The sequence below is a fragment of the Pleurodeles waltl genome, chromosome 10 (assembly GCF_031143425.1).
Source record: "Pleurodeles waltl isolate 20211129_DDA chromosome 10, aPleWal1.hap1.20221129, whole genome shotgun sequence".
NCBI classification, from domain to species: domain Eukaryota; kingdom Metazoa; phylum Chordata; class Amphibia; order Caudata; family Salamandridae; genus Pleurodeles; species Pleurodeles waltl.
The window spans coordinates 238,674,428-238,698,955 of record NC_090449.1 but is presented as its reverse complement, the minus strand read 5'-3'; the positions used below and the strand labels follow the sequence as shown (position 1 = coordinate 238,698,955).

General features: G+C 44.1%; 1 protein-coding gene across 1 annotated transcript in view; it reads left to right on the top strand.

Annotated features, from left to right (window-relative positions):
• Window positions 1-3,452: 3,452 nt before the first annotated feature.
• Window positions 3,453-24,528, top strand: part of THUMPD1 (THUMP domain containing 1) — a 65,212-nt gene continuing 44,136 nt past the window's right edge. The window contains exon 1 of the mRNA XM_069210270.1: window positions 3,453-3,746. Coding sequence (XP_069066371.1) covers window positions 3,552-3,746 — 195 coding nt within the window. The 5' untranslated portion in view covers window positions 3,453-3,551. The remainder of the gene's footprint in view (window positions 3,747-24,528) is intronic.

The window sequence follows — 24,528 nt, the reverse complement described above, 5'->3', positions numbered from 1 at the left end:
CCCAAAGTATAGAATTCTTAGGTTTCCTAATAAATTCAGTTTCGGCCATTCTGTTTCTCCCTTCTGCAAAAATCAAATCTATAAAGTCAGAGATTCTTCAAGTTCTTCGTCATTCGTCCATTTCTCTGAGGACCCTTGCCCGCGTCGTCAGTCTTCTTTCCTCTTCCATTCAGGCTATATTCCCAGGCCCCTTGCATTACTGGGCTCTCCAGCGGTTAAAGATTCATCATTTACGCAAAGGTCTTTCTTACGCAGATATTATTCCCCTAGATCACGATTCTCGTACAGAACTGCAATGGTGGATAGACCATTTAGACGCTTGGAATGGGAGGACTATCTTTCCATCAGCCCCAGATCTTGTATTAGAGTCCGATGCAAGCCTAACCGGTTGGGGGGCCCGTTGTGGACCAATCTCGACTGGAGCTTTATGGTCATTAGAGGAGTCCAGATTGCATTTCAATTGTTTAGAGATGCTTGCAGGCTCCTTTGCAATCAGGACCCTCGCAAAGAACAGGGTTTGCTGTGCTATCCTTCTAAGGATGGACAATATTTCAGCGGTCCGATACATCAACAATCTCGGGGGTACAAAATCCAAACCCCTAGCAGAATTGGCAAAGAGTTTCTGGGAATTTTGCGTTGCAAACCAAATTTCGGTTCATGCAGAGTATCTTCCGGGAACTCTCAACTCCATTGCCGATTGGCACTCCCGTCATCTACACGATTCAAGCGACTGGAAGCTCCATCCCGCGATCTTTCATTTCCTACAAGACAAATGGGGGCCCATGACGATCGACTTGTTCGCGTCTCGCCTCAACACGCAACTTCCCCAATTTTACAGTTGGCGACCGGATCCTTCGGCCCTGGCCTACGACGCATTTCTCCAGGACTGGTCCAAGTCCCTTTCTTTCACTTTTCCACCTTTTGTTATGATCAGCAGAGTTCTTGCTCAGGTCCGTCGTCAGCAGGCTACCTTAATTCTTATCGCTCCTTATTGGCAGTCCCAGATTTGGTTTCAAACCCTTCTGGAACTGGCCATAGACTTTCCTTTTCTCATCCCTTCGTTCCCAGACCTTCTTTTGCACCCTCTCCAACGTCCTCACAACCTCATTTTAGACAATCTTCTTTCCCTTTCAGCTTGGAAAATTTCAGGAATTCCCAATTTTTCCCTTGCATTTTGTCACAAGCTTTGGAATATATCAGACAATCTTGGGCCCCTGGAACAAGGAATGCCTATAAGTCGGCCTGGGCTTTATGGCAAAGCTGGTGTTTGGGAAAACACATTGATCCCCTTTCAGCAGATGTCACTTTTATAGTGAACTTCCTTGCTGCGGAAGCTAGCAAAGGTAAAGCTTTTCATACTATTAATCTGTATAGGTCGGCCATCTCCTCAAATCATCAGTTTGTCAATGGAAACCAGTGGGGGAACACCCGCTTATTTGCCGGCTTTTTAAGGGAGTAAAATTTTCTAATCCACCACTTCCTAAATACAGAATTTTGTGGGATGTTAATATCGTACTGAATTTCTTTCTTTCATGGCCCGACAATTCTTCTCTTAATCTGAAGATGTTATCGGCCAAACTCACTATGTTGTTGTGTTCTCTTAAACAGATTTCTGACGTCAAAGCTTTAGACATTTCCTCTCAACAGTTTACCTCCTTCGGGGTATTATTTACTGTATCCAGAAGAACAAAAACAAATTTACATTACGTTTTTTACCCATATTTTCCGGATCATCCTAAATTATGTGTAGCACAATGTTTAAAAGTATACGAGCATATGACTGCTCATCTAAGAACGTCCTCAACTACTCAACTTCTTATTTCCTTTAGAAGACCTTACAAGCCAGTGTCTTCCGCTACTTTGGCTCGTTGGGTCAAGTGGATTATGTCTTTGGCTGGGATTGACACTTCCAAATTTGGAGCCCATTCTTCCAGAGGCGCTATGGCATCCAAAGCCTTTTGGGCGGGTTCACGTCTTGAGGGCATTCTTAGATCTGCAGATTGGTCTAATGACAATGTGTTTAGAGTCTTTTATTGTAAGCCGGTTGATAATGTGGTTACGAATGTCATTAATTCGCTTTAAACATGCATAATACGAGCCTCCGGTCTTGTCATAAAATGTAGATTTTCCTAGTTTTAATGACGGAAAGTCTTAATTTTATTAAAGACACGGAGGCGAGTATTGTCCCACCCGTTGTTTTCTTGGTAACTAGTGTTTGTTTATTTTTCTCCCTTCCCCTTTAGTGTCGCCGTCCATCCAACCTGCTACCTAAGTCATCATTTCATGGTGTGGATGGCCCATCAACATCAACCCTGTCTCCATATCCTCTTCTTTGTTTGGCGGATCTCCATTGTGCCTCCCTTCATCGGCAGTTCCCTGGACTTATGAACTTCTGCACCGAGTTGTTATCTTTCGTTATGGCTCATCTAATTTTGGCTTCTATTTTTCCTTTATTTCGTGCCAGCTGAACTTTAAGCGCAAGAAAAGAGGGCTGTTGCAGTCCAGTTACGTCATAATAGCACATGCTCATTGGTTATTGTTATTGGACTACCTTTTGTTTCCCATTGGCTGTTTTTTTCCACGCTCATGGGAATTGTAGTTTTCTTCACTTGCTGCTGTTTTATTAAAGCAAGAAAAGAATGCATAATACTCGCCTCCGTGTCTTTAATAAAATTAAGACTTTCCGTCATTAAAACTAGGAAAATCTACATTATATGGCAGGAAAAGACGAAATTATGTGGCAAGGTTGACCAATTAATGTAGCAAAACAGTCGAGTTATGAATTTACAAATGCCAATAGCTCTAACTCAAGCAAATGCGAGACATATTGCATTGCAAATGATTTGTTTAATCTTCCAGTTGCTCACCTGTTACCCACCCCTACTAGATTGCCAAAGCCAGTAGCTCGCATGTAGGCGAGACCTATTGGGTTTGCCAGCGCTTGTTCATACAGCGTGAACTCAACCCCACGGTATTGGAGAGCTTTATGTGAACACCAGTTGCATTGCACAGGGTCACAAGTAGTATGACATAGCTTACAAGCCTATTTTTGCCATTGTGAGAAAGCTATCTCGGTGCAGTGTTGGAGTAGGAAATCAGTACCTAGGCTGCATTTTTAAACGAAATCTCAACTCATTTGGTTTTGAAAGCCGGTTGATAGCAGACAGCGTCCCTGCCTGCGACTGTACAAAGCGTCAGGGTGAGCGAAGTGTCTCTTTTGGATTTTTAAAGACGTCGAGAACCGAAAGTACTGTTTAACTTCCCAATAGCTAGAACGCATAAGAAATAAGCGTATGAGTCGCAGGCGCTGGTTTCGCACATTTTAGGAGTAGATGGGGAGTACTGCTTCAACCGGAACTGTGGTCAACAACACAATGTGGCTGCCACTCTAACGTCCCATTCGTCTGAGTTTTCAGAATCGCAGTCTAGCATTTGTTCGAGGGATCACGTGGGCTTCGTCCTCCTGTGTTGTGACTGGTAGTTGAAGACATCGACGAAGCCTAGACCCCGCGGTTTGAAACGGGCTGTCCGCTGTGATATTCACTTCAGCCATGAGCGCTAGCGCAGGGCAAAAGAGAAGCCGGGTCCAGTATGGAGGACCCACCAAACGTCAAAAGGGAAGCCGGCAGCTGGAGGCCGGCATGCAAGGCATTCTCATCACATGTAACATGAACGAGAGGAAGTGCGTGGGGGAGGCCTACAGCCTTCTTAATGAATACGCCGAGGAACTGTTTGGTCCCGAAAAGGTACTACTGTCGAGGGAAAGTGGGTTGGCGCAACACCCCGTGGCCACGAATATATTCAGTCACTGTATGAGGCGATTTAGTGAAGCCCCATCAATGAGAGTATTCGGACTCAATAAAGTGACAGGGCAGCAGGGGTGATACATTGTTTCAATGATATCACATTTTTGCAGTAATAGGGTATTGCAATTTATACAGGTTGTAAATGAATTTGCTGATATGTGGATACATACAGCAAATACCATTGGTACATCAAATGAGCCACACCACGTGCTGTATTTTCTCTTAGCGTGCCTGTTTTCTTCTCTGAGCACCCAGATTTTTATTTATTGATGTATTTATTTTGGAAGTTTTAAATAGATGCCAGCAAGATCCGGGGGTGACCAGAGCGCCTTGAATGGTTACAGTTTATAATTATGGCTCCTGCTTTTATGGTATTTATTTTTATACATTTCCGTCTGTATTTCTCCATATTTTTCTCTAATTTCTCTGTATTTATCAATTTATTTTCAGTTTGTGAAAAAAATGAAGCTGAAACTATTATAGTGCCACAATTGTAGAACCGATAAATGTAAATGAACACTACCACTTGCATCACTTACAAGTTTCGCAAATATGAGCTACAGATAAAATAATATACCCTTATGAAAACATGCATATTTTAGGATCAACCATATGCACATCTGCTGTGAAAGTCTCATTACTAACACGTTTTTTCTTTTTTTAACTCCCTTATCTGTCAATCTGCGAAGCTATTGACCTATCAGTCATGACTAACCAAATTTAGAATAATTGAAAACAAATCCGTTTTATCCACATGGAAAAATAAATACAAACAGTAAAATGAATGTTTTTCCATCTTTATTTCATCCATAAACATTCAGTAAAAACGGAAAGTAGGGAACCTTATTTATAATAGAGTATTGCGTAGGAATGCAGTAATGCATATTGTAGAAGTAGAGAGTGGGACAAAGAGGACATTGCACAATCATCGCACAGCTCAAATACAAAACTTCCAAAGAGATCAACGTTGGTCAAAACCATAACTATCCAGTTAATGTCCTATGAGTCTGTTGTATTATATAATTAATAATAGCCTAATTTTAGAAAATGTGCCTAATAGGGGCAATTGAAGACCATAAAGTACACAAAACTGAGTGTAATGAATATCCGTGCTTCCCAAAGGTTTTGAAACCATGTCCCAATTTTGGGAAAAACAAGCTTTCTTGACCCACCCAGCATTGGAGCGCTTTACATTACAGGGTTCGAAAAATCATAAAAATGTTACTAGACCTGCAGGTCGAGTAACTTAAATAATCTACTTGACCTAACTGTAATGTACTTAAACCGTAAACGGGTCTCAAATTGTGTGATCCTAGGCAAATAGTTTAGAGTCGCCTTTTTTCTTAATTTTCACATATGATTGCACTTTCAAATATGTGAGCCCAGCACTTCTGCAGTACAAAAGACCCTCTTTTGTTTAATTTTTAGACTAAAGTTTGCTGCTTGCATCACAAGAATCTAGCCCACATACTCCTGAGGTCTAGCCTACTTAATCTAGGACTTCTCTTAGTTTACCAACAACATTTCCATCAGGGCAGGAGTGCCCACCAAAAGTAAACACCAGTCCTCATGTTAAAAGAATAGGCAACAGTTTGTCAGATGACATAGCTTGACATTTGTTTCACAACCCACCAGTGGGTCGCGACCCACAGTTTAGGAAACACTGGTCAAGTCAGAGGTACCTTACTTCATGTAGACAGTCTATTGGAGTTAGAAAGGTACAGTTTTTTTAATGAGAGCGAGAACCAGCATTGATGTTTGTGTCAGTCTGTCAAGTGTAGACAATACACTCCTCTGGACATACAGGCTTTGTTAATTTAATTAGGGCCTCACAGAGTAAAAATTGAAGGAGGATCATTCATCAATTCCACTCTAGTTTGCATGACTGTAGGGGAAATCATACCCACATATCACCCAGGAGCCCAGTTAGTAGTCCAGAGACAGAAGAAAATCGGCCAAATTATTTACAAGGAGAATGTGAAGCCGATATTCAGTATAAACCTTGTCTTTATTAATTAGACCTTCCAGTAGCAAGCAACTAATGGCCAGGTATGCACACTTTGATATTGGCCACAAGAAAATGTGAGTTGTTTCAACAATCTGCTGAGGACACTGTCAAAAAATATGCAGGGCCACCATTGAAGCATGTGACATCAACTGTATAAATTATGATTTTGAACAAAGTGGATTCCTTTGGAATTGATTTATTCTAGTTATCCTGTATCTGTCTCAGCTTCTTGGGGTTGATTGAACTATCTGAGCGTGGTATATGCAGTGTCACAAGTTTTGAGATGCTTGAACAGAAATAAGAAAAGTCATAGAAATGATCAAGTTGTCTGTGTTCATCTAAAATGCACTTCCTTAGTTATAGAGGTGCATACTCTGCATTATTTGAAATGAGGATCTGTCAAGATAGATAAAGAGGTGTATCAACATTTGGGGATATGTAGGTTTAATACCTTGTAAGTTAAACAGGTAGTTATAGAAGTGGACCTTGTCTCAATTGAGAACCATTGTAACAAGGAGAACACTGGTGTGATATGGTCATATTTACTGGAAATTGAAAACCGCTTTGCTGCAAAATAGTGGGTTTTCTTTAGAGGTGCATGACTTTTCTTTGAAGGTCCAGTGAGAAGACTATTGCCATAGTACAGAGCCGCCAAGATTTTTCAGGTTGGGATGGCAAAGTTTGCAGCCAAAAAAAGCTAAATTTACGATTACCAAACCCCAAAGATTGTGTCTTTTGGTGCCAGGCAGAGCATGTGTCAGTCACTCGGACCTTCGTGCGTCACTACTGCACTGCGCTTCGGAACAGCTGGGTGTCTGATGCCAGAGAGGGCATTTCTACATTTGAAAAAACTGCTCTCTCTGGCATTCGACAACCACTATTCCAGAAGTGCACAGGGCAGCAGGGGGTTAATGAAGTGGCAGGGACACAGTACACCTGGGAGTGTGGGCAAAGGGGGTGGGAAGAGGGCAGGATAAGTGTCCTTAAGTTGTTTAAGTTTATGAAGGCACAAGGACAACCTATAAGCCCATGCGAACAAGGGACAATTATCCTGTGGGACTTATTTATAAATGGGAACCTCATTACTATCTAAAGGAATTCCCTCTATCCTTATTGGATATGCTTCTTTTAATAACTTCACTCGCCCCATCTTGTGGAATATTAATGTGTAGTGATTCCACATCTAATGTGACCAGGATACCTTTCTCAAACCCTCTATGCTTTTGATAAACCCCATATTGTCTCTCACATATGAATATAATTTTGGAACATCATCCTTGATATAGTGATCAATAAATCTGCAAACCATTTCCAAAATCAACCCTCATCCAGATACCATGGGGTAGCCAGGAGGACTTGACAAGTTCTTATGTACTTTTGGCAAGGTGTAAATCACTGGTGTCCTTGGGTGTGATTTGTTAAGGAAGACATACTCCTTTTCACTAATCATTTCTTCCTCAAGAGTTTTAGATTTGATTTTCTTAATCTCTTCCTGAATTCTCTCTTTGGATCAAGAGTAAGTTTCTTATAGTGTGTGGCATCTACTAGTTACCTCAGTATTTCCTGATCATAATTGTGAGTTTATTGAATTACATTGACACCAACCTTTGTAAGCAGGTTTCATTATTATATCTGTATTACATGCTAGACTCTTTAATGCTGCTTTTTTGCCTCTCAAAATATTGTGGGTAATACATATTTTCTGCTTTTTCGGTTCCTTTTTTTGTTTAAGAACTATTTTTTCAAATGCTAAGATTTCTTCACTCATATTGTTATTTTGTTACTCAGAGGGAGATTGGGAGTCAAACTAGGATGGCGGAATGAGACCTGAATCATTTTCTAACTGCGTGTGTTGTTTGCCTTTGAAGAAGTGTTTCATCTAATCATCTTGAAGAACCGGTATTTTTTTTTTAAACATCTTTTTATTATTTTCAAGATTTATCACATATTACTGTGCTTACTATACATCATACTGGTAAATACCGAGGTATATCATACATATAATTGTTTGGTTGTCAGTGGTATTTTACATTATACACCATATATATAAGCCTTGTAGGTAGCATAATACATTCTTCATATTTGTAGCTTTATACGTTTTAATCTTGCGTCACTCATAACATTTAACCATCTTATTCTACATTTTTATTTTATTTTAACTTGACATCACAGCTTTATAGGGGGGCATTGACAGTCGTACAATAGCTATTTCATTGTCCAGTTGTACCTATTTGTGGCTATACAACATATGCTTATTGAGGAGTTCTTCACTATCATTCACAACACACGCTCTTATTTCAATAACAAGTTACTGCCTGAGATGGTTCATTGGCATCAATCTTCTAAATTATACTACTGTGGCGATTGAACCTAGACACTTCTATATATTAACCTGGATCCCCTCCACTTCGCATGATGTCACAAATGCATCTAATAATTCGTCCCATTCCGCAGCCAAAGGATGGCTTCTCATTCCTCTACTCTCCTCTCTTCTAAGGGCTATGCTTTCTGCCCTTCCCCAGTCTATCACTTCTATACTCCATTGCGTCACCGAGGGGGCCATTGTGGCCATCCAACGCTTGGTTAGTAGGCGTTTTGCCAATATAAGTGATAAGTTTATTAGTCGTGGGAGTGCTTTCCCTTTTCTTGAGTGGGAATAGCCCCAGTACACAAGCTTCAATTGTCTGGCATACAGTGCTCCCCGTTGTTTTCTCTAATATAGTTCTCACCCCACTCCAATATGGGGCAATAGTAGGACAATTCCAAAGCATGTGTATTAGTTCTGCCTCTTCAACTCCACATCTGGGACATCTTGATGGTGCTTCGGGGTATAGTAAATGTAACTTGTGAGGTATGCTCTATGTAGTATAGCATACTGTATACATTTGAATCTTGTGTTGCGGGGAATTTGACCAGGATACTTTATTATTGCCACCCAATCCTCATCGGACAGCTCTTTGCCAATGTCTGTTTCCCACTTAGTTTTTAGTTTTGTCAGGGGTTGTGATAAGTGAGTCTTAAGACCTTGGTAGAGCCATTTTATTAAGTGTTTTCCATGCCCTGCGGTGTATATAATACTTACAAGATTGTGCGTAGGGGGTTCCATACCCTCTTGGGCCCAGTGTTTTTTTTTACATAATGTATAAGATTGGCATGGAGAAGGAAGAGCGACGATCACAGGTTATGCTCATGTGTGAAGTCAATGTGTGCAAGTAAGTGTTGGTCTTTAAACAGTGAACCAACCGTGCTCATGCCCTCATGTGTCAATTTTTAGGGTCAAGCCTACGTTGCATGCGCTCGCGCATGCATATCGCAGCGAGACGCTCTCGTTATTAGAAAAGGGCTCAGAGCCCTGTCGACCTCACGTCAGTGTGTTTTGATTGGTTCGTGGGCTTGCCTAGTAAAATCTGCTTGCTTTCATTAGTGGAAGGCATGCACACGTCATGCCTTTTCCGGTGGTTAGCCCTCCTTGAGCGCAGCGACCAAGTACAGAAAACATGCGAAGCTCGTTGTTTTCTGTCGGATCGTGGACTACTTTTTCTCTATTTTCCTAGCGGGATTTCGCTTGGCAGAAGTCGAACGCTTTACACAGTTAATTTCACTTTTTCGGGTTAGGTGCATAAAAGCACTTTTGCCGATAGACAAAGTCGGGTTACGAGTTTACAACGCGATCAGCTCTAACATGAGCAAACGCGAGACCCGTTGCATTGCAAATGCTTGTTGTATTTGGCGATGGGTAGGGGCACCTGCATTAACTGGCAATCCCAACAGTGGTATATTAGGGGAGTAAGGGGTTGTTTTAGCTGTGTATTTGAGTGACAGTTTCCAGTATTGCAAGGCCACTCGTAGTAGAAGTGGCATTTTCTCCGGAGTCTGAGAGCCAGGACACAACAAGGAGTGTATGCTGCCTTTATCCAGCATTATTTGGGTGTACTCTATTTCCTGCAAGTTTCGTCCGGCCAGCAAATATGCCAGCCATTGTAGCTGGCTCGCCACACAGTAGCAGTCTCAGGAGCAAAGGCCCTCAAGCATCACACTGGATGACTAGCATCATCATCTGGAGTTGCTCCTCGCCAGGCCGGCGCTGCAATGCCTGGTGGGCACCCCGACGTGGGGGCTCTGAACCGTACTACTCTGATAGTGACTAGTAGGTTCAACTATCCAGATGCTTATAATTCAGCACCAGTACACAATAGAGAGGAGAAAAAGGGTTAAAATTGGTTATTCATCCAAAAAAGCACCATCATATTTTTAATCAGTTACACAGGAATGAAGACCAAGGTTAAAATCAAAAATTGAAAGTAACAAATTGAGATGTAATGCTCAATAACTTTAAAAAAATATACTGCAGAAGACTCTAAATATTATAGGACTTCTGGATTAGGGTCGACATGTTTCGTGTCTGGTGGTCCAACCGGATCCATTGACGCTTCATCTCAATTTTGTTACTTAAAATTTTTGATTTTAACCTTGGTCTTCATTCCTGTGTAACTGATTAAAAATATGATGGTGCTTTTTTGGATGAATAACCAATTTGAACCCTTTTTCTCCTCTCTATTGTGTACTGGTGCCGAATTATAAGCATCTGGATAGTTGAACCTACCAGTCACTATCAGAGTAGTACGGTTCAGAGCCCCCACGTCGGGGTGCCCACCAGGCATTGCAGCGCCGGCCTGGCGAGGAGCAACTCCCGATGATGATGCTAGTCATCCAGTGTGATGCTTGAGGGCCTTTGCTCCTGAGACTACTGGTCTCCTAGTTTGTCAGCTTTTTTGGAACAGTGTATTTCGTATATATTCATTACTATTGGGAGACTGTACACTGGACCATTCAAACTCCCGGTCCCTCCCCCCTTTGATATGAGTCGCCACACAGTAGGCCTTGAAGTCTGGTGCACCCATGCCTCCCTGACTCACCGGCATCTGCAGCTTGGCTAGGCCTATACGGCGCCTTCCCCTTCCCCAAACAAGTTCAAGCAGCATAGAGTGGAGTGTCTTAAAGTAAATCTCTGGCACTTTCACTGGTAGGTTCATAAAGTAATATAAAATGCAGGGCAGCATCATCATCTTGGCCAGAGCCAGTCTAAATGCAATTGATATTGGTAATGTTGTCCGAAACTGGATCTGTGGCCTAAGTGAAGTCATCGCTCTTTGTAAGTTACCTTCTAAGAGATCTATTGGGGTACGATAAATTTGTATACCAAGGTACCGAAATGTGTCTGTGGCCATTTGTAGTTGTTTATCACCAAATGGCACTGCGTTTCTCATATCTGGTCCATAAAAGGAGAATGCTATTGATTTATCAAAGTTTATGGCCAGTCCGGATAGTGGTGTAAATTCTTGAAATATCTGTGCTATGGAGTCCAGGTTCTGCCCTAGATCTTTTATGTATAATATAATGTCGTCAGCATATAATGACACAATGTGTTTTGTTCTAGCTGTATCTATTCCCCAACCTTTGCTATCCTACCTCAGTCGGTGGGCTAATGGCTCTATCGCCAGGACAAACAGTAGGGGGGATAATGGGCATCCTTGCCTGGTGCCCCTGTATACCTGGTAGGCATCTGAGATGTTCTGTCCCGTGCGTGCCCTTGCCGTTGGTGTAGCATATAGCAGACGGACCCCGCGTGTGTAATCGCGAGGGACACCAAATTTCTCCAACACCTTCAATATAGTCCCAACTCAAGGAGTTGAACGCTTGATGAAGGTCTAACGAGAGACATCCCGCATGTGGGTACCGTCCCTTGGCAGAGTCCATCACATGATATAATCGGCGGATGTTCAGAGAGGTGTTCCGAGACGGAACAAATACGCATTGACCCGTGTGTATTAGACTGTGTATAAAACTGAGTAGTCTTTGCGCTAATATTTTTGCTAGTATTTAAAATTCTTTATTCAGTAAAGACGGGTCTATAGGATAAGATATCTGTTGTGGCTTTTCCTGGTTTTAATAGTGAGGTAACTATTGCCTGTTTAGTCGTATCTGGGATAGATCCATTTTGTAACGAGGCATAGTATAGCTTTTCCAATTGTGTGGCAGGCTGTGTGCAATAGAGGGAGTAAAATTCGGATGGGAGTCCATCCGATCCTGGTGTTTTATAACGCGCCATGTTTTTAATAGTCTCCCGTATCTCTTCTTGTGTTACCTGCGCGCCTACTTGTAGTCGGGCCTCTTCGTTAAGTGTCGGTAATGTAATGTCAGCCAGAAAGGAGTCGATCTTAGCCTGATCTATTATTGGTGGGGCAGAATATAGCGTAGTGTAGTAGTCACGGAATGCTGCGTTTATCACCAATTGTGTAGTTATATTAACTTGTTGTGGTGTAGTAATATGGAGAATGGGAGTGGGGGATGACTCTTCTTTTATAAGGCGTGCTAGTAGTCTCCCTGCTTTGTCCCCTTCGCTGTGAGCTCATTCCCTGTATTTAGCATAGTCTATTTTTCGTAGCCTTTCAATGAGTTCTGTATGTTCGGCCCTAGCTTCCTGTAGTTGCTGAGCCTTAGAGGTGTGTAATATCATCTCTTTTTCTAGTGAGTTCAGTCGATCATCCACCTGCTTTAGCTCTCTTGCCAATACCTTTCGTACTCCTGATGCTGCTCCCATCACTGCCCCCATTATCACTACCTTGAACGCCTCCCATTCCATCAGTGGGGAGGATGTCGAGCCTGTGTTGTCAGCAAAGAAGTTTGTGATCATTTGGGACATTTCGTCCCTCAAAATAACGTCTTCTAATATTGATGGTTGTAGACGCCATGTAGGGATCAGTGTAGACCGTCGGCCCCACAACAATGTCAGCTCTAAAGGGTTATGGTCTGATAATGTTTTCCCTAGGTATGCAACCTGTGATATCTGTTTGCAGTGATGTAGTACATACAACGCGGTCTAGTCTCATGTGCACCTTGTGTGGGTGTGAGTAAAAGGAGTACACTCTCATACCTACATTTCTAGACCACCATATGTCTGTTAGTGACCAGCCTTGTAGTCAATTGCGCAATGCGTCTGCCTGTCTCTGTGCATTAGTGCCTGGTAATGAGGGGGTGGTGCGGTCCAGCGTGATATCTAGTACTGCGTTAAATTCCCGCCTAGTATCCGTGGGATATGTGCCCATTGTGATACTACCCTTGACAGGCGCTCCAGAAAAACGTCTTGGGCAGTATTTGGGGCATATATTCTACCTAGTATTATGGGTCTCCCATCTAAATTGCCTCTGATCAGTGTGTACCTGCCCTCATCATCTATCTTAGTCTCCAATACTTCGAAGGGTACTTCAGCCCGTATCCACACCGCTGCTCCCCTCGCAAACACAGAGTATGATGTGTGAAAGAGTTGTCTCCGCCATTTCTTGCAGAGTTTTGTTGCTTCATGGGTAGTGAGGTGAGTTTCCTGCAAATAGGCGATGTGCGTTTTTCGGCGATTCAATTGGGCCAGTATTCTATGTCGCTTTTGGATAGACCCCATTCCCTGCACATTCCAGGTGACAATATTGTATTCACCTATCGAAGTCATTCTGAGGTATTAATATGGTTATCACTCTCGTAGCCCAACCTGGCCCCTGCCCCTCTTGATGTACTATGTATGATGTGTGTGGTGATGTCAAACTTATGAACCAGTAAACAATGCCTCTTATTAGACTTAATACGAGGCGGAGCCGAAACTGGCTTTGCCAAACTTTTGTGCAATACAAAACCATTATTATTGCAAACCAAAGGAGAAACATACAGGGAGCCTACGCAATGGGGTTATACAAGATGTGCGTTCAGTAGTTCACTCCCGTGGCCAACGGGTTACTTTATGTATAGCAGGGATTGCAGTGCTCAACCGCCTGGGCCCGCCGTTTATGAGGGGAGATGGGGTCTCCACAGAAGATGGGTCCATAGTTTATGCTGAAGTAGTGGGTTTTTCCCTTAGAGGTCTTGTGCTGTCTGTGGGGTAACAGAGGGGAATAACACCAAGCTTCCCTCTGAGTCAGATGCTGCGGTGCTATCCATGGACGAGTGAGCTCTGTGTGGGGAGGAGTCTATTCCTTGTAAAGAGTATGCTGATTGTAAAGCACCAGTTTGACCTTCCAGAACTTGTAATAGCGTTGGGCCAGCTTTTTTCTGTGCCAATTGTATTCTATTGCATTTGTCTCTGCGGGGCTGGTGGGGCTGTCTCGGGGGAGGGATGCCATTATGCTCTCCAGACTCTGAGTGAGGGAAGGTTGCATCCAGCCAGTTACATGCCAAGTCAGGTGTTTAAAAGAAGTGTGTTTTCTGATTGAATGTAATTCGCAACCGGGCCGGGAATAATAGCGCATATGTTATCCCTTCTGCTCGTAATCTCTTTTTTACAGATTGGAATGAGGCTCTGCGTTTCTGGACCAATAGTGTGCAGTCAGGGTACTGGGAGATTCGGGCATTATCCACTGTAATGGGGTCTAAATCTCTCGCTGCCTGCAGTATAATATCACGATCTCTGTAGTTTAGTATCCGGGCTATCAATGGGTGTGCCGGTGCTCCTGGTGGTCTCTTACCCGGTATACGGTGCGCTCTGTCTACTGCCAAGTGCGCCGACAATCGGTCCATTGCTATCTTATTCAGCCGGTCTTCTACATATTGCGTGGGGTCTCTCCCCTCCTTCCCTTCCGGGAGACCAATTATTCGGACATTATTGCATCCAGATCGTCCTTCTGCATCTTCGACTCTTTTCTGCAAAGCCTCTACTTGTTGCTGGAGATGCTCGATGGCGTTTTTGTTTTCCTTGTGAGTCGGGAGGATCTCAGCGAAGTTTGATTCAGTTTGTTACATTCTATCTGACAGTTTCTTCTGGTCGTCTTTCAGGATACTCAATTGTATTGTAATGGAGCCCAGTTTTTTCTCTGTCGCTTGTCGAGAGTCCTTGATTTCCTGCAGGATAACGTCCAGCTTGTCCGTTTGGCCTCCGGATGATATTGTCAGCATTGGATCATCGGGGTCGGCATCTCCATGCCTTCAGGTTGCTTGCCTTTTGTGCGGCCCATTATTGTGTGTCTTTGAAACAGTTTTATTCCAGCAAGTTGGTAATTTTAAACACTCAGTTAAGTCAACAGGGGAGTTTGCGCAAGTTATGGTTTCTTCCCACTCAGCTATAGTTAATTAATGGGCCTTTGCGCAGGTGGGTTTCAAAGCACAAGGTGGACACTGACTGATAGTTCTATCCTGCCCAATTAAGAATCCGGGGCCTTCTTACATCGAGGTGTACGTTTCTGGCTTTTAGCTCTGTAGTTGTGTCTATTAGTTCACTGTATTTTTCCCTTAAGTATTCTACGGGCATCCCAGCTTTACCACTTGACCGCTCAGTATGTGCCAGGCCCTGGTTTTGATAAATCCTTCTCTGTGGAGGAAGGCGGGATCTGCAGCCCCAGCCCCAGTCCCGACTCCCTCATGCAGGATAAGTCACCGCTAATCCTCTGTCACCTCTCCCATTCATTGGGGCACGCCGCTGTGACTTCGCAATGTTATCTCAGTCCCGGCTGCAGTGTGAGTGCACCAGCTCCGAGATTGCCTCTCCCCTCGCCGCCCCACGCCTCGCGTTCTCTGTGATTTTTTTGACTGAGGAAGGGGTGGGGGTGGGGTGGACCCTGGGCCGTACACCCTGACAGAGTACACTGCCTCAGCCCAGGTTCCTGCGCACAGTGCCGGCCCCGGCCGCACCCCCCACTCACTGCAGCGTGACTCCAGTCCGGCTGCCCTGCCGTCCCGCTTCTGCTCAGCCACCGCGTCGCAGGCCCAGATTTTCGGCTGAGTCCAGCGGCACCTTTCCGTACCCAATAGGGAGTTTAAACTGCGCTCCGCAGATGCTCGTCATCTCTCCCGAGCAGCGGACGGTCCGATGTTTGTCAGTAGCCCCAATTTCACACGGCTTTATATGATTTGGCGGGCCCGAGACGGGAGTTCCGCGATCAGACGACCGCCACCTTGGCGGTTAGCCACACCCCGTCTCTTGAAGAACCGGTATAATGCACCCCTCAATCAGAAAAAATCTGGTTTCTCAGTCGCCACAAAGCCTAATCCTTTGCTAAGAATCTTAGTTTCATCGTTGAGGACATACTTAGAGATATTGAACTCAGGAGATGTGTGGGTCCCTGACGTGTCTACCAACTGTAGTGCTGATACCGGGTCTGCCTCTCTCCTTGTTGATAATGTTTGCCCTGCCATTCCCTTCCTCTGCCTCTCTGCTTGGGTCTCTCTCGCTGTTGCAGGCCCACCTCTAAAAAATGCCCAGGGTGCCACTCTAGCGGGTGCTGGGGAGTTTTTGATCGTGTGAGCTGAAGGAGGAATCGGAGAATGTTGCTCTTCTCTGAGCTGATTGGTTATTTGAAGAAGTATGGCAGTCTGGACTCAAATATGAGTACACTTGTTATTTATTGAATTTGGGTTTATCTTTTTGGACCTTATCAATCTTTTTTTCAAGTTGAAAAGATTGGAACTTTTCTATTGTTTTTTGTAAAAAGTCCAATGCCGCCATCACATTGTCCATAGCATTCTTCATTTTATTTTTTCCTCCATGCATTCAGCTGGTGTTTGAGTGCATTCAAATCCGTCAGTGCTATATCCCCAAATTCCCAGGACCATTCAGTGATGGGAACAGTTGTTCTCGATGTAACTAAAATTATTTTTGAAGTTTTAGTTGTAGGTAATAATAATCGGGATGTTCCCAACTTGTAACACCCACGAAATCACATCTGCTTTTATATACTTTGTGAGCATATTTGTCATGCAGTTTTGACCTCTTGTAAGTATTGTGGGCTTTTAACCACTCCCACGGCACACCCATCACTTTCACTCATTCCAGGGCTTGCTTTCACAAATCCTTTGTCATCATTGGTAAATGCTTTACATTTGTCTCTCCTTGGGGCGATTTTGTCACCGCCTTGCCGGCAGCCCCTGTTACTTGGATAATTGCACAATTGCTGATACATTTGACTATGAGTGAACTTCTTTTTCTTTTTGTGTCTCTCCTTCACGCTCATGCTTCTTTGAATCGGCTCGCTTATGTCAATTGTTTTGTTTCATTTTTTATTTCAGTGGCAAGAAAAGTCCAGTTAGGAATTAACAATGCTAATCGCTCTAAGTCGAGCAAATGCGAGACCCATTGCATTGCAAATGCTTGTTTATTTTACCTTCCTTTTCAACTTCTAGTTCATCTAAATCTGTTGATAGTTCCTGGATGGGGCATCAATGGAGTTCAACAAAGAAGTGCCTCCTATAATTTTAGTAATATATTCATCTGTATAAGTGTAGGAGGCTGGCCTGGCTTGTAGTGGGTACCAAGGGGTACTTACACGCTGTACCAGGTCCAGTTATCCCTTTTTAGTGTAGAAGAGGTGTTTCTAGCAGCTTAGGGTGATAGAAGGTAGCTATAGCAGAGCAACTTAGGCTGAACTAGGAGACATGCAAAGCTCCTACTATACCACTGGTGTCATATGCACAATATCAGAAGAAAACACAATACACAGATATACTAGAAATAAAGGTACTTTATTTTTATGACAATATGCCAAAAGTATCTCAGTGAGTACCCTCCGTATGAGGATGCCAAATATACACAAGATATATGTACACAATACCAAAAATATGCAGTAATAGCAAAAGGAAGTAATGCAAGCAATGTAGAATTACAGTAGATTGCAATAGGAGCACATAGGTATAGGGGCAACACAAACCATATACTCCAAAAGTGGAATGCGAATAACGTATGGACCCCAAACCTATGTGAGCTTGTAGAGGGTCGCTGGGACTGTAAGAAAACAGTGAGGGTTAGAAAAATAGCCCACCCCAAGACCCTGAAAAGTAGGTGTAAAGTGCACCTATGTTCCCCAGAGAGCACAGAAGTCGTGATAGGGGAATTCTGCAAGGAAGAACAACACCAGCAATGCAACCAAAGTGGATTTCCGGACGAGAGTACCTGTGGAACAAGGGGGCCAAGTCCAAGAGTCGCGACAAAGTCGAGAGAGGGTAGATGCTCAGGAAATGCCAGCTGAGGGTGCAAAGAAGCTGCCACCGGATGGTAGAAGCTGTGGATTCTGCAAGAACGAAGAGGGCTAGAAACTTCCCCTTTGGAGGATGGATGTCCCACGTCGTGAAGAAGCTTGCAGAGGTGTTCCCACGCAGAAAGACCGCAAACAAGCCTTGCTAGCTGCAAGGGTCGCGGTTAGGGTTTTTGGATGCTGCTGTGGCCCAGGAGGGACCAGGATGTTGCCACTTGGATGAGGAAACAGATGGGGCGCCCAGCAAGTCAGGGAGCCCGCACAGAAGCAGGCAGCACCCGCAGAAGTGCCGGAACAGGCACTACGAAGAGGAGTGAACCGGAGCTCACCCGAAGACACAAAAGGGAGTCCCACGACGCCGGAGGACAACTCAGGAGGTTGTGCACTGCAGGTTAGAGTGTCGGGGACTCAGGCTTGGCTGTGCACGAAGGAAATCCTGGAAGAGTGCACAGGAGCCGGAGCAGCTGCAAATCACGTGGTACCCAGCAATGCAGTCTAGCGTGGGGAGGCAAGGACTTACCTCCACCAAACTTGGACTGAAGAGTCACTTGACTGTGGGAGTCACTTGGACAGAGTTGCTGAGTTCCAGGGACCACGCTCGTCGTGCTGAGAGGGGACCCAGAGGACCGGTGATGCAGTTTTTTGTTGCCTGCGGTTGCAGGGGGAAGATTCCATCAACCCACGGGAGATTCCTTCAGAGCTCCTAGTGCAGAGAGGAGGCAGGCTAGCCCCAGAGCATGCACCACCAGGAAACAGTCGAGAAGGCGGCAGGATCAGCGATACAAGGTTGCAGTAGTCGTCTTTGCTACTTTGTTGCGGTTTTGCAGGCGTCCTGAGCAGTCAGCGGTCGATCCTTTGGCAGAAGGTGAAGAGAGAGATGCAGAGGAACTCTGGTGAGCTCTTGCATTCGTTATCTAAAGAATTCCCCAAAGTAGAGACCCTAAATAGCCAGAAAAGGAGGTTTGGCTACCTAGGAAGGAGGATAGGCTAGCAACACAGGTAAGAGCCTATCAGGAGGAGTCTCTGACGTCACCTGCTGGCACTGGCCACTCAAAGCAGTGCAGTGTGCCAGCAGCACCTCTGTTTCCAATATGGCAGAGGTCCGGAGCACACTGGAGGAGCTCTGGGCACCTCCCCTGGGAGGTGCAGGTCAGGGGAGTGGTCACTCCCCTTTCCTTTGTCCAGTTTCACGCCAGAGCAGGGCTGGGGGATCACTGAACCGGTGTAGACTGGCTTATGCAGAGATGGGCACCATCTGTGCCCATCAAAGCATTTCCAGAGGCTGGGGGAGGCTACTCCTCCCCAGCCCTGACACCTTTTTCCAAAGGGAGAGGGTGTAACACCCTCTCTCTGAGGAAGTCCTTTGTTTTGCCTTCCTGGGCCAAGCCTGGCTGGACCCCAGGAGGGCAGAAACCTGTCTGAGGGGTTGGCAGCAGCTGCAGTGAAACCCCGGGAAAGGTAGTTTGGCAGTACCCGGGTCTGTGCTAGAGACTCTGGTGATCATGGAATTGTCTCCCCAATGCCAGGATGGCATTGGGGTGACAATTCCATGATCTTGGACATGTTACATGGCCATGTTTGGAGTTACCATTGTGACGCTGTACATAGGTAGTGACCTATGTACAGTGCACGTGTGTAATGGTGTCCCCGCACTCACAAAGTCCGGGGAATTTGCCCTGAACGATGTGGGGTCACCTTGGCTAGTGCCAGGGTGCCCACACACTAAGTAACTTAGCACCCAACCTTTACCAGGTAAAGGTTGGACATATAGGTGACTTATAAGTTACTTAAGTGCAGTGGTAAATGGCTGTGAAATACTGTGGACGTTATTTCACTCAGGCTGCAGTGGCAGGCCTGTGTAAGAATTGTCAGAGCTCCCTATGGGTGGCAAAATAAATGCTGCAGCCCATAGGGATCTCCTGGAACCCCAATACCCTGGGTACCTCAGTACTATATACTAGGGAATTATAAGGGTGTTCCAGTATGCCAGTGTGAATTGGTGAAATTGGTCACTAGCCTGTTAGTGACAATTTGGAAAGCAGAGAGAGCATAACCACTGAGGTTCTGGTTAGCAGAGCCTCAGTGAGACAGTTGTTCATCACACAGGGAACACATACAGGGCACACTTATGAGCACTGGGGCCCTGGCTGGCAGGGTACCAGTGACACATACCCCCATATTTCACTGTATATATGTTGTTTTAGTGTAACATGCCAGGCAAGATGGTACTTTCCTACAATAAGATCCTATGTTTTTTTAAAATTACCAACCCAAGTAGCGTCAGCCATGTTAGTTCATCAAAAAAACGACCTGCTTGTTAAAAGTTGGTCAGGCAGGAGATAAGATTGTGTGATCAAATTTGAAGATTCTAAATGTTAACTGGTTATCTTATGAGTAGAGATGATATGAAGTCCCTAATTCAGTTACTAGTGTCCTAGTTGGTTTGATATAGGTTATCTTTTCCCTATTATGTTTTTTATTATCAGTTAATTCAGCTTTTGAATGACCAAGAATTGCCTGTACGTGGTGGGGGGTAAAAGGTTGCTACTGACTTTTCTTTCAAGGTATTGTAGTGTAGTATTTACGTATTGCTTCATACTTGTATTGAGTCTACCAAACCGAATCTGGTATGTAATGACACAGAGTGTATGGTTAGGAGCGTATGGGATGAATTTTGTATATGAGGATGTGGCAGGTCACCTGTGAGATTTAAAGAGGTGCTTCAAACATATTCCAGTGAGCAGAATGCATTACACATAACTCCAGTCCTGGACCTGTACTTTATAACCGTTTGTAACATGTTAGCTTAGCCCACCAATTTCCATTGATGTTAGCTTAGCGTATTTCGGGGTGCTGCGCAACCAAATTGCATCACAGGAGTAATAGATGTTCGGAGTGTTAACAATTTGAAAGTAGCATTTATTTACAAAGAACAGCACTTCCTCAATACATGAGGTTGTCGACCAACCTGCTGAGTCCAACATTGCCTGCTTGTATCACACAATCTTGGGACTCTCACACAATATCCCATTGAAGAGCCGAAATCCCATGGCGAACACAAAGTAATTTTATCCCTGTTAAAGGGCGCAACCAGAGATCTCATTATTAACATGATCTCTGATTAAATAAATTGATTGAGGGAATACCTTATTTTATTTGAAGATTAAATTGTGTTTGTGGGTAGTCGCATGGCAGCGGACTTCTAGCCTCCTTGCAATTTTTGCCGTGAACATCCTCGGCCACAAAAAGTAATATGCTGGTGTTCTAGTATCGCCATTGTAGGTTACTAGTAGAGGGGGAGCGCGAGGGCTGGCGTGCCCCCTAGCAAATTGATGCCTCTGAAGCCTGGCTGTAACAGTGGCCGCTGGTGAACCTGATTTAGAATTTGAGATGCTCTGTCATGCGAGTGGCCTGTGCTACTTCACTGCTGACTGCCACAACGTGCTACAAGCCCAGGTGGTGAAATGGGGCTTGGGGCAGTACTGGTGATCTGATGTTACAGACAAGAAAAGGCATGATCACGAAGGTGAGTGATCATGGTTCCTCTGCCAAACTGGCAGGCAGAGTTGGCGAAGAGTGGCACTGGGCTTGCTGAAATGCCTAGCCTGTAATAGCATGAAGATGCCCTGTAAGTACTGCTGATCAGCGAGGGAGTGACACACAGGCCTATTTTATAACTGCAGAAGTACTCGTCCTCTCTGAACTGCAGTGTGAGATGGCTCGCTTTGGAAATTCCCTTAATGCTGCTTATACTGATTACACATAAGACATTGATTAATGCCCTATATTACTGTCACACTATGGGACTGGAAAACACCAGAGGAAAACCCACAATTGACTAAAGTATATTAGCCAAAGCTGCTTCTAAATATAGTTCCCAAAACTGACAGTTCTACGTTAGCTCACCTAAGTCCCCTTTCTCCTGATTTGGCAACTTAGGCTGTAGGCCTAGTTTGACTAGACATCAGAGGCAGTACTCTAGCCATGCCACTACTTTGAGCATTGCCACGCAGTTGTGGTGAACGTGGGGAAAGGAGATGCACATCAGAGAAAGCTGTTTTTTGACCAGTGGTGCTCTACGAAGCAGGTTGGTGTGCGCGGCATGAGATGTAAGTGATGCAGAATCAGCCATCGTTGTACAAAGTAAACACTGCACTGCTGGAAATACAGAGTAGGCTGAAATCAATTGCTACTAAGAAAGACGAACTCTGCCATAATGGGCCATCTCAAAGAGAGACTGGGAGAGTAGAATGTAAAGCAACTCACACTGGAAAGCTTCAGATTGAAAAGACCGGGGAAAACATGAAAATCAAAAATATAGACCTGAAAGTGAAATCAAGATGAAATAACGTTAGGTTTATTGGTCTTGTGGAATTCACTAACCTTGGTAAGACTGAAATGTTTGAATCGCTCACCGTAGACATTTTTTACATTGCCAGTTTCCGTTTCTTACTGGCAACCAGGACCAATCCAGGTGCCCCACTGATCCATAACTTCGCTATTCCACTTGGAGATACTACTGACCATCAGACCATAAAGCTTGTCCGCCAGGGTGTGACGCCGTCCATGATCCCCAATTTTGCACTTATGGTCCACGAGACAAGCATTCCTGCCAGTTAAAAAATCCCTACTGACACATGGAGTAAACTACACCTCCCAGAAAAACTGAAAAGTCTCATGGTAGTCAAGTTACAATACTTCATAGGACCCCACTGTCACCTAAGAAAGCTTCTAATTAGGTAGCAAAACACTATGGCAAGAACAAACAAAAGCATGGGAATGCGGGATAGGAACAAGAAGGAGATGCTGCTACCAGCGACATAGACTGAAAGTTACAGCATAGCAGTCATTGCTATACAACAGCAGACCTGTGCAAATTCACCTCTGAGCTGCTAAGTTGCAGCAAATGGTTCATTTTGTGATGTTGCCTTGTGCGCCCTAAGTGGCTAGGGTATGCCCAGACTTGGGTCCTGTGCTCGCTGCACCATTGGATTCAAGCTTGCCTGGCTGATGAGGATGCTTGTTTCCGGTCCAGGGAGGTCCTGGCTTAGCAGTTCGGGCTGAACTGTTCCCATGGGGAGCTGGGACAAGACTGATTTGCATATGGCTGGGTCCACACTGGGGTGACATGCCGAGCAAAATACAGATGGATTAAACCCAGATCTGTGACTGGAGGTGAGTGTTTGAAAAGTTTCAAAACTTAGTCCATCATTTTATTTTGTGATGTTGCATTTAGAAGCATTGCCACTGTTGTCTGCCAGATGCTAGTACTATTCTGAGATAGATGTTAAGATTTGGTACCCTATCACACTAATTGCTACAGCTTGCAGAAAATGTGGGCCGCACGTTTCCATACGTTTAGGAAATCCAGTGAGGAGGAAGGCACTACTCTACTCCCAGATGCAAGACAACTTTTTTTTCGTAATACCTTGAGACTTAAGTTGTTGGTGCGTTTGGGAATTCTACTGGTCAAATGGAGGACCAGTGTGTGAGAGGATAGGTCAGGTAATGTTCTTGATCACAAAGTTTGGAATTTGGTTCTGAGCAAATAGCTTCAAGATCATCCTGATTGTGACTCAGACTTTAGCAGGTATAACACCAACTGAAATTAAAGCAGTCATAGGGACAATAATTTATGGACTTATGCCAAAACATATGGTGATTAACTCTGAAGTCTCTGTTTTTTAACGGCACTCATAAACTGTCATGGGGGTTAAATGATACCAGGAAAAATAAAAATGTAATGGCATATCTAAACTGTCACAATATTCATATATTACCAGTCCAAGAAACAAATCTCCCCATAACCCGCAATACTTCCAGGTGATGAAAGAGGGTTTGGCTAGTAACTTGGGTCTCCAGACATATTTTCCATGTGAGGTGGCAGTATTCATAACTGAAGAGATACCTTTCTGATGAGTCAAGGGCCAAATCGACCCAGTGGGACTATTCTTCAGAATACACACTCACCTATATAGGGATCCGTAAATGTATGGCCAAACTTAATTGTTCCACTATTTTTGACAGAATAGTTACTTCGTATTTAGAGGTAGATCCTCACAAATATCTGGAGAGAGAGTTAATTCCACGAGCATGCAAAAAATATTTGTATGCTGAAAGGCCATCTTTGTGCCAAGTACTAGTATACAACATCGAACATGCCATAGTGTAGGAATCCTCCCAATTCAAATTTTGTATTTTAGTTTAAAAAAATGTTTTGACAATAAATGAGTAGACTGACTCAGCATGATCTTAATGGATAGCGACTGTACAATCATTTTTGTAGTGACATACTGTGAAACTGGATGTAGCAAACTTATGATTGATGTTAGTCAGGAATGTAACAATAATTCATTTTCTTTTTGCACTCAATTGCATTGAATTTGTTCTCTCTCTCACTCTGGGGTTATGGGGGACCCCAAGTGACAAGATGATATATCAAGAGAAAAAGCTTTAGAGCAGTCTGAGAAGTGGATGGAAACTATGAAAAACCCCAGCATGAATGTGGGTAATGCTGATGAAGTTTGTGTAGCAAAACGTTCAGAAGAACGTTGGGCAGAAGTATATAATGCAAATAGAAATAGAGCAAGTTAAGAAATTAGAAAAGCCAGAGGAAAACTGTGCAAGTTATAGGAGTCTTAGTAGTGCACATATTGCTTTGTGTCCAGTGATTAACAAAGTGTGGTTGTATGGGGCATTTTGCATGTGT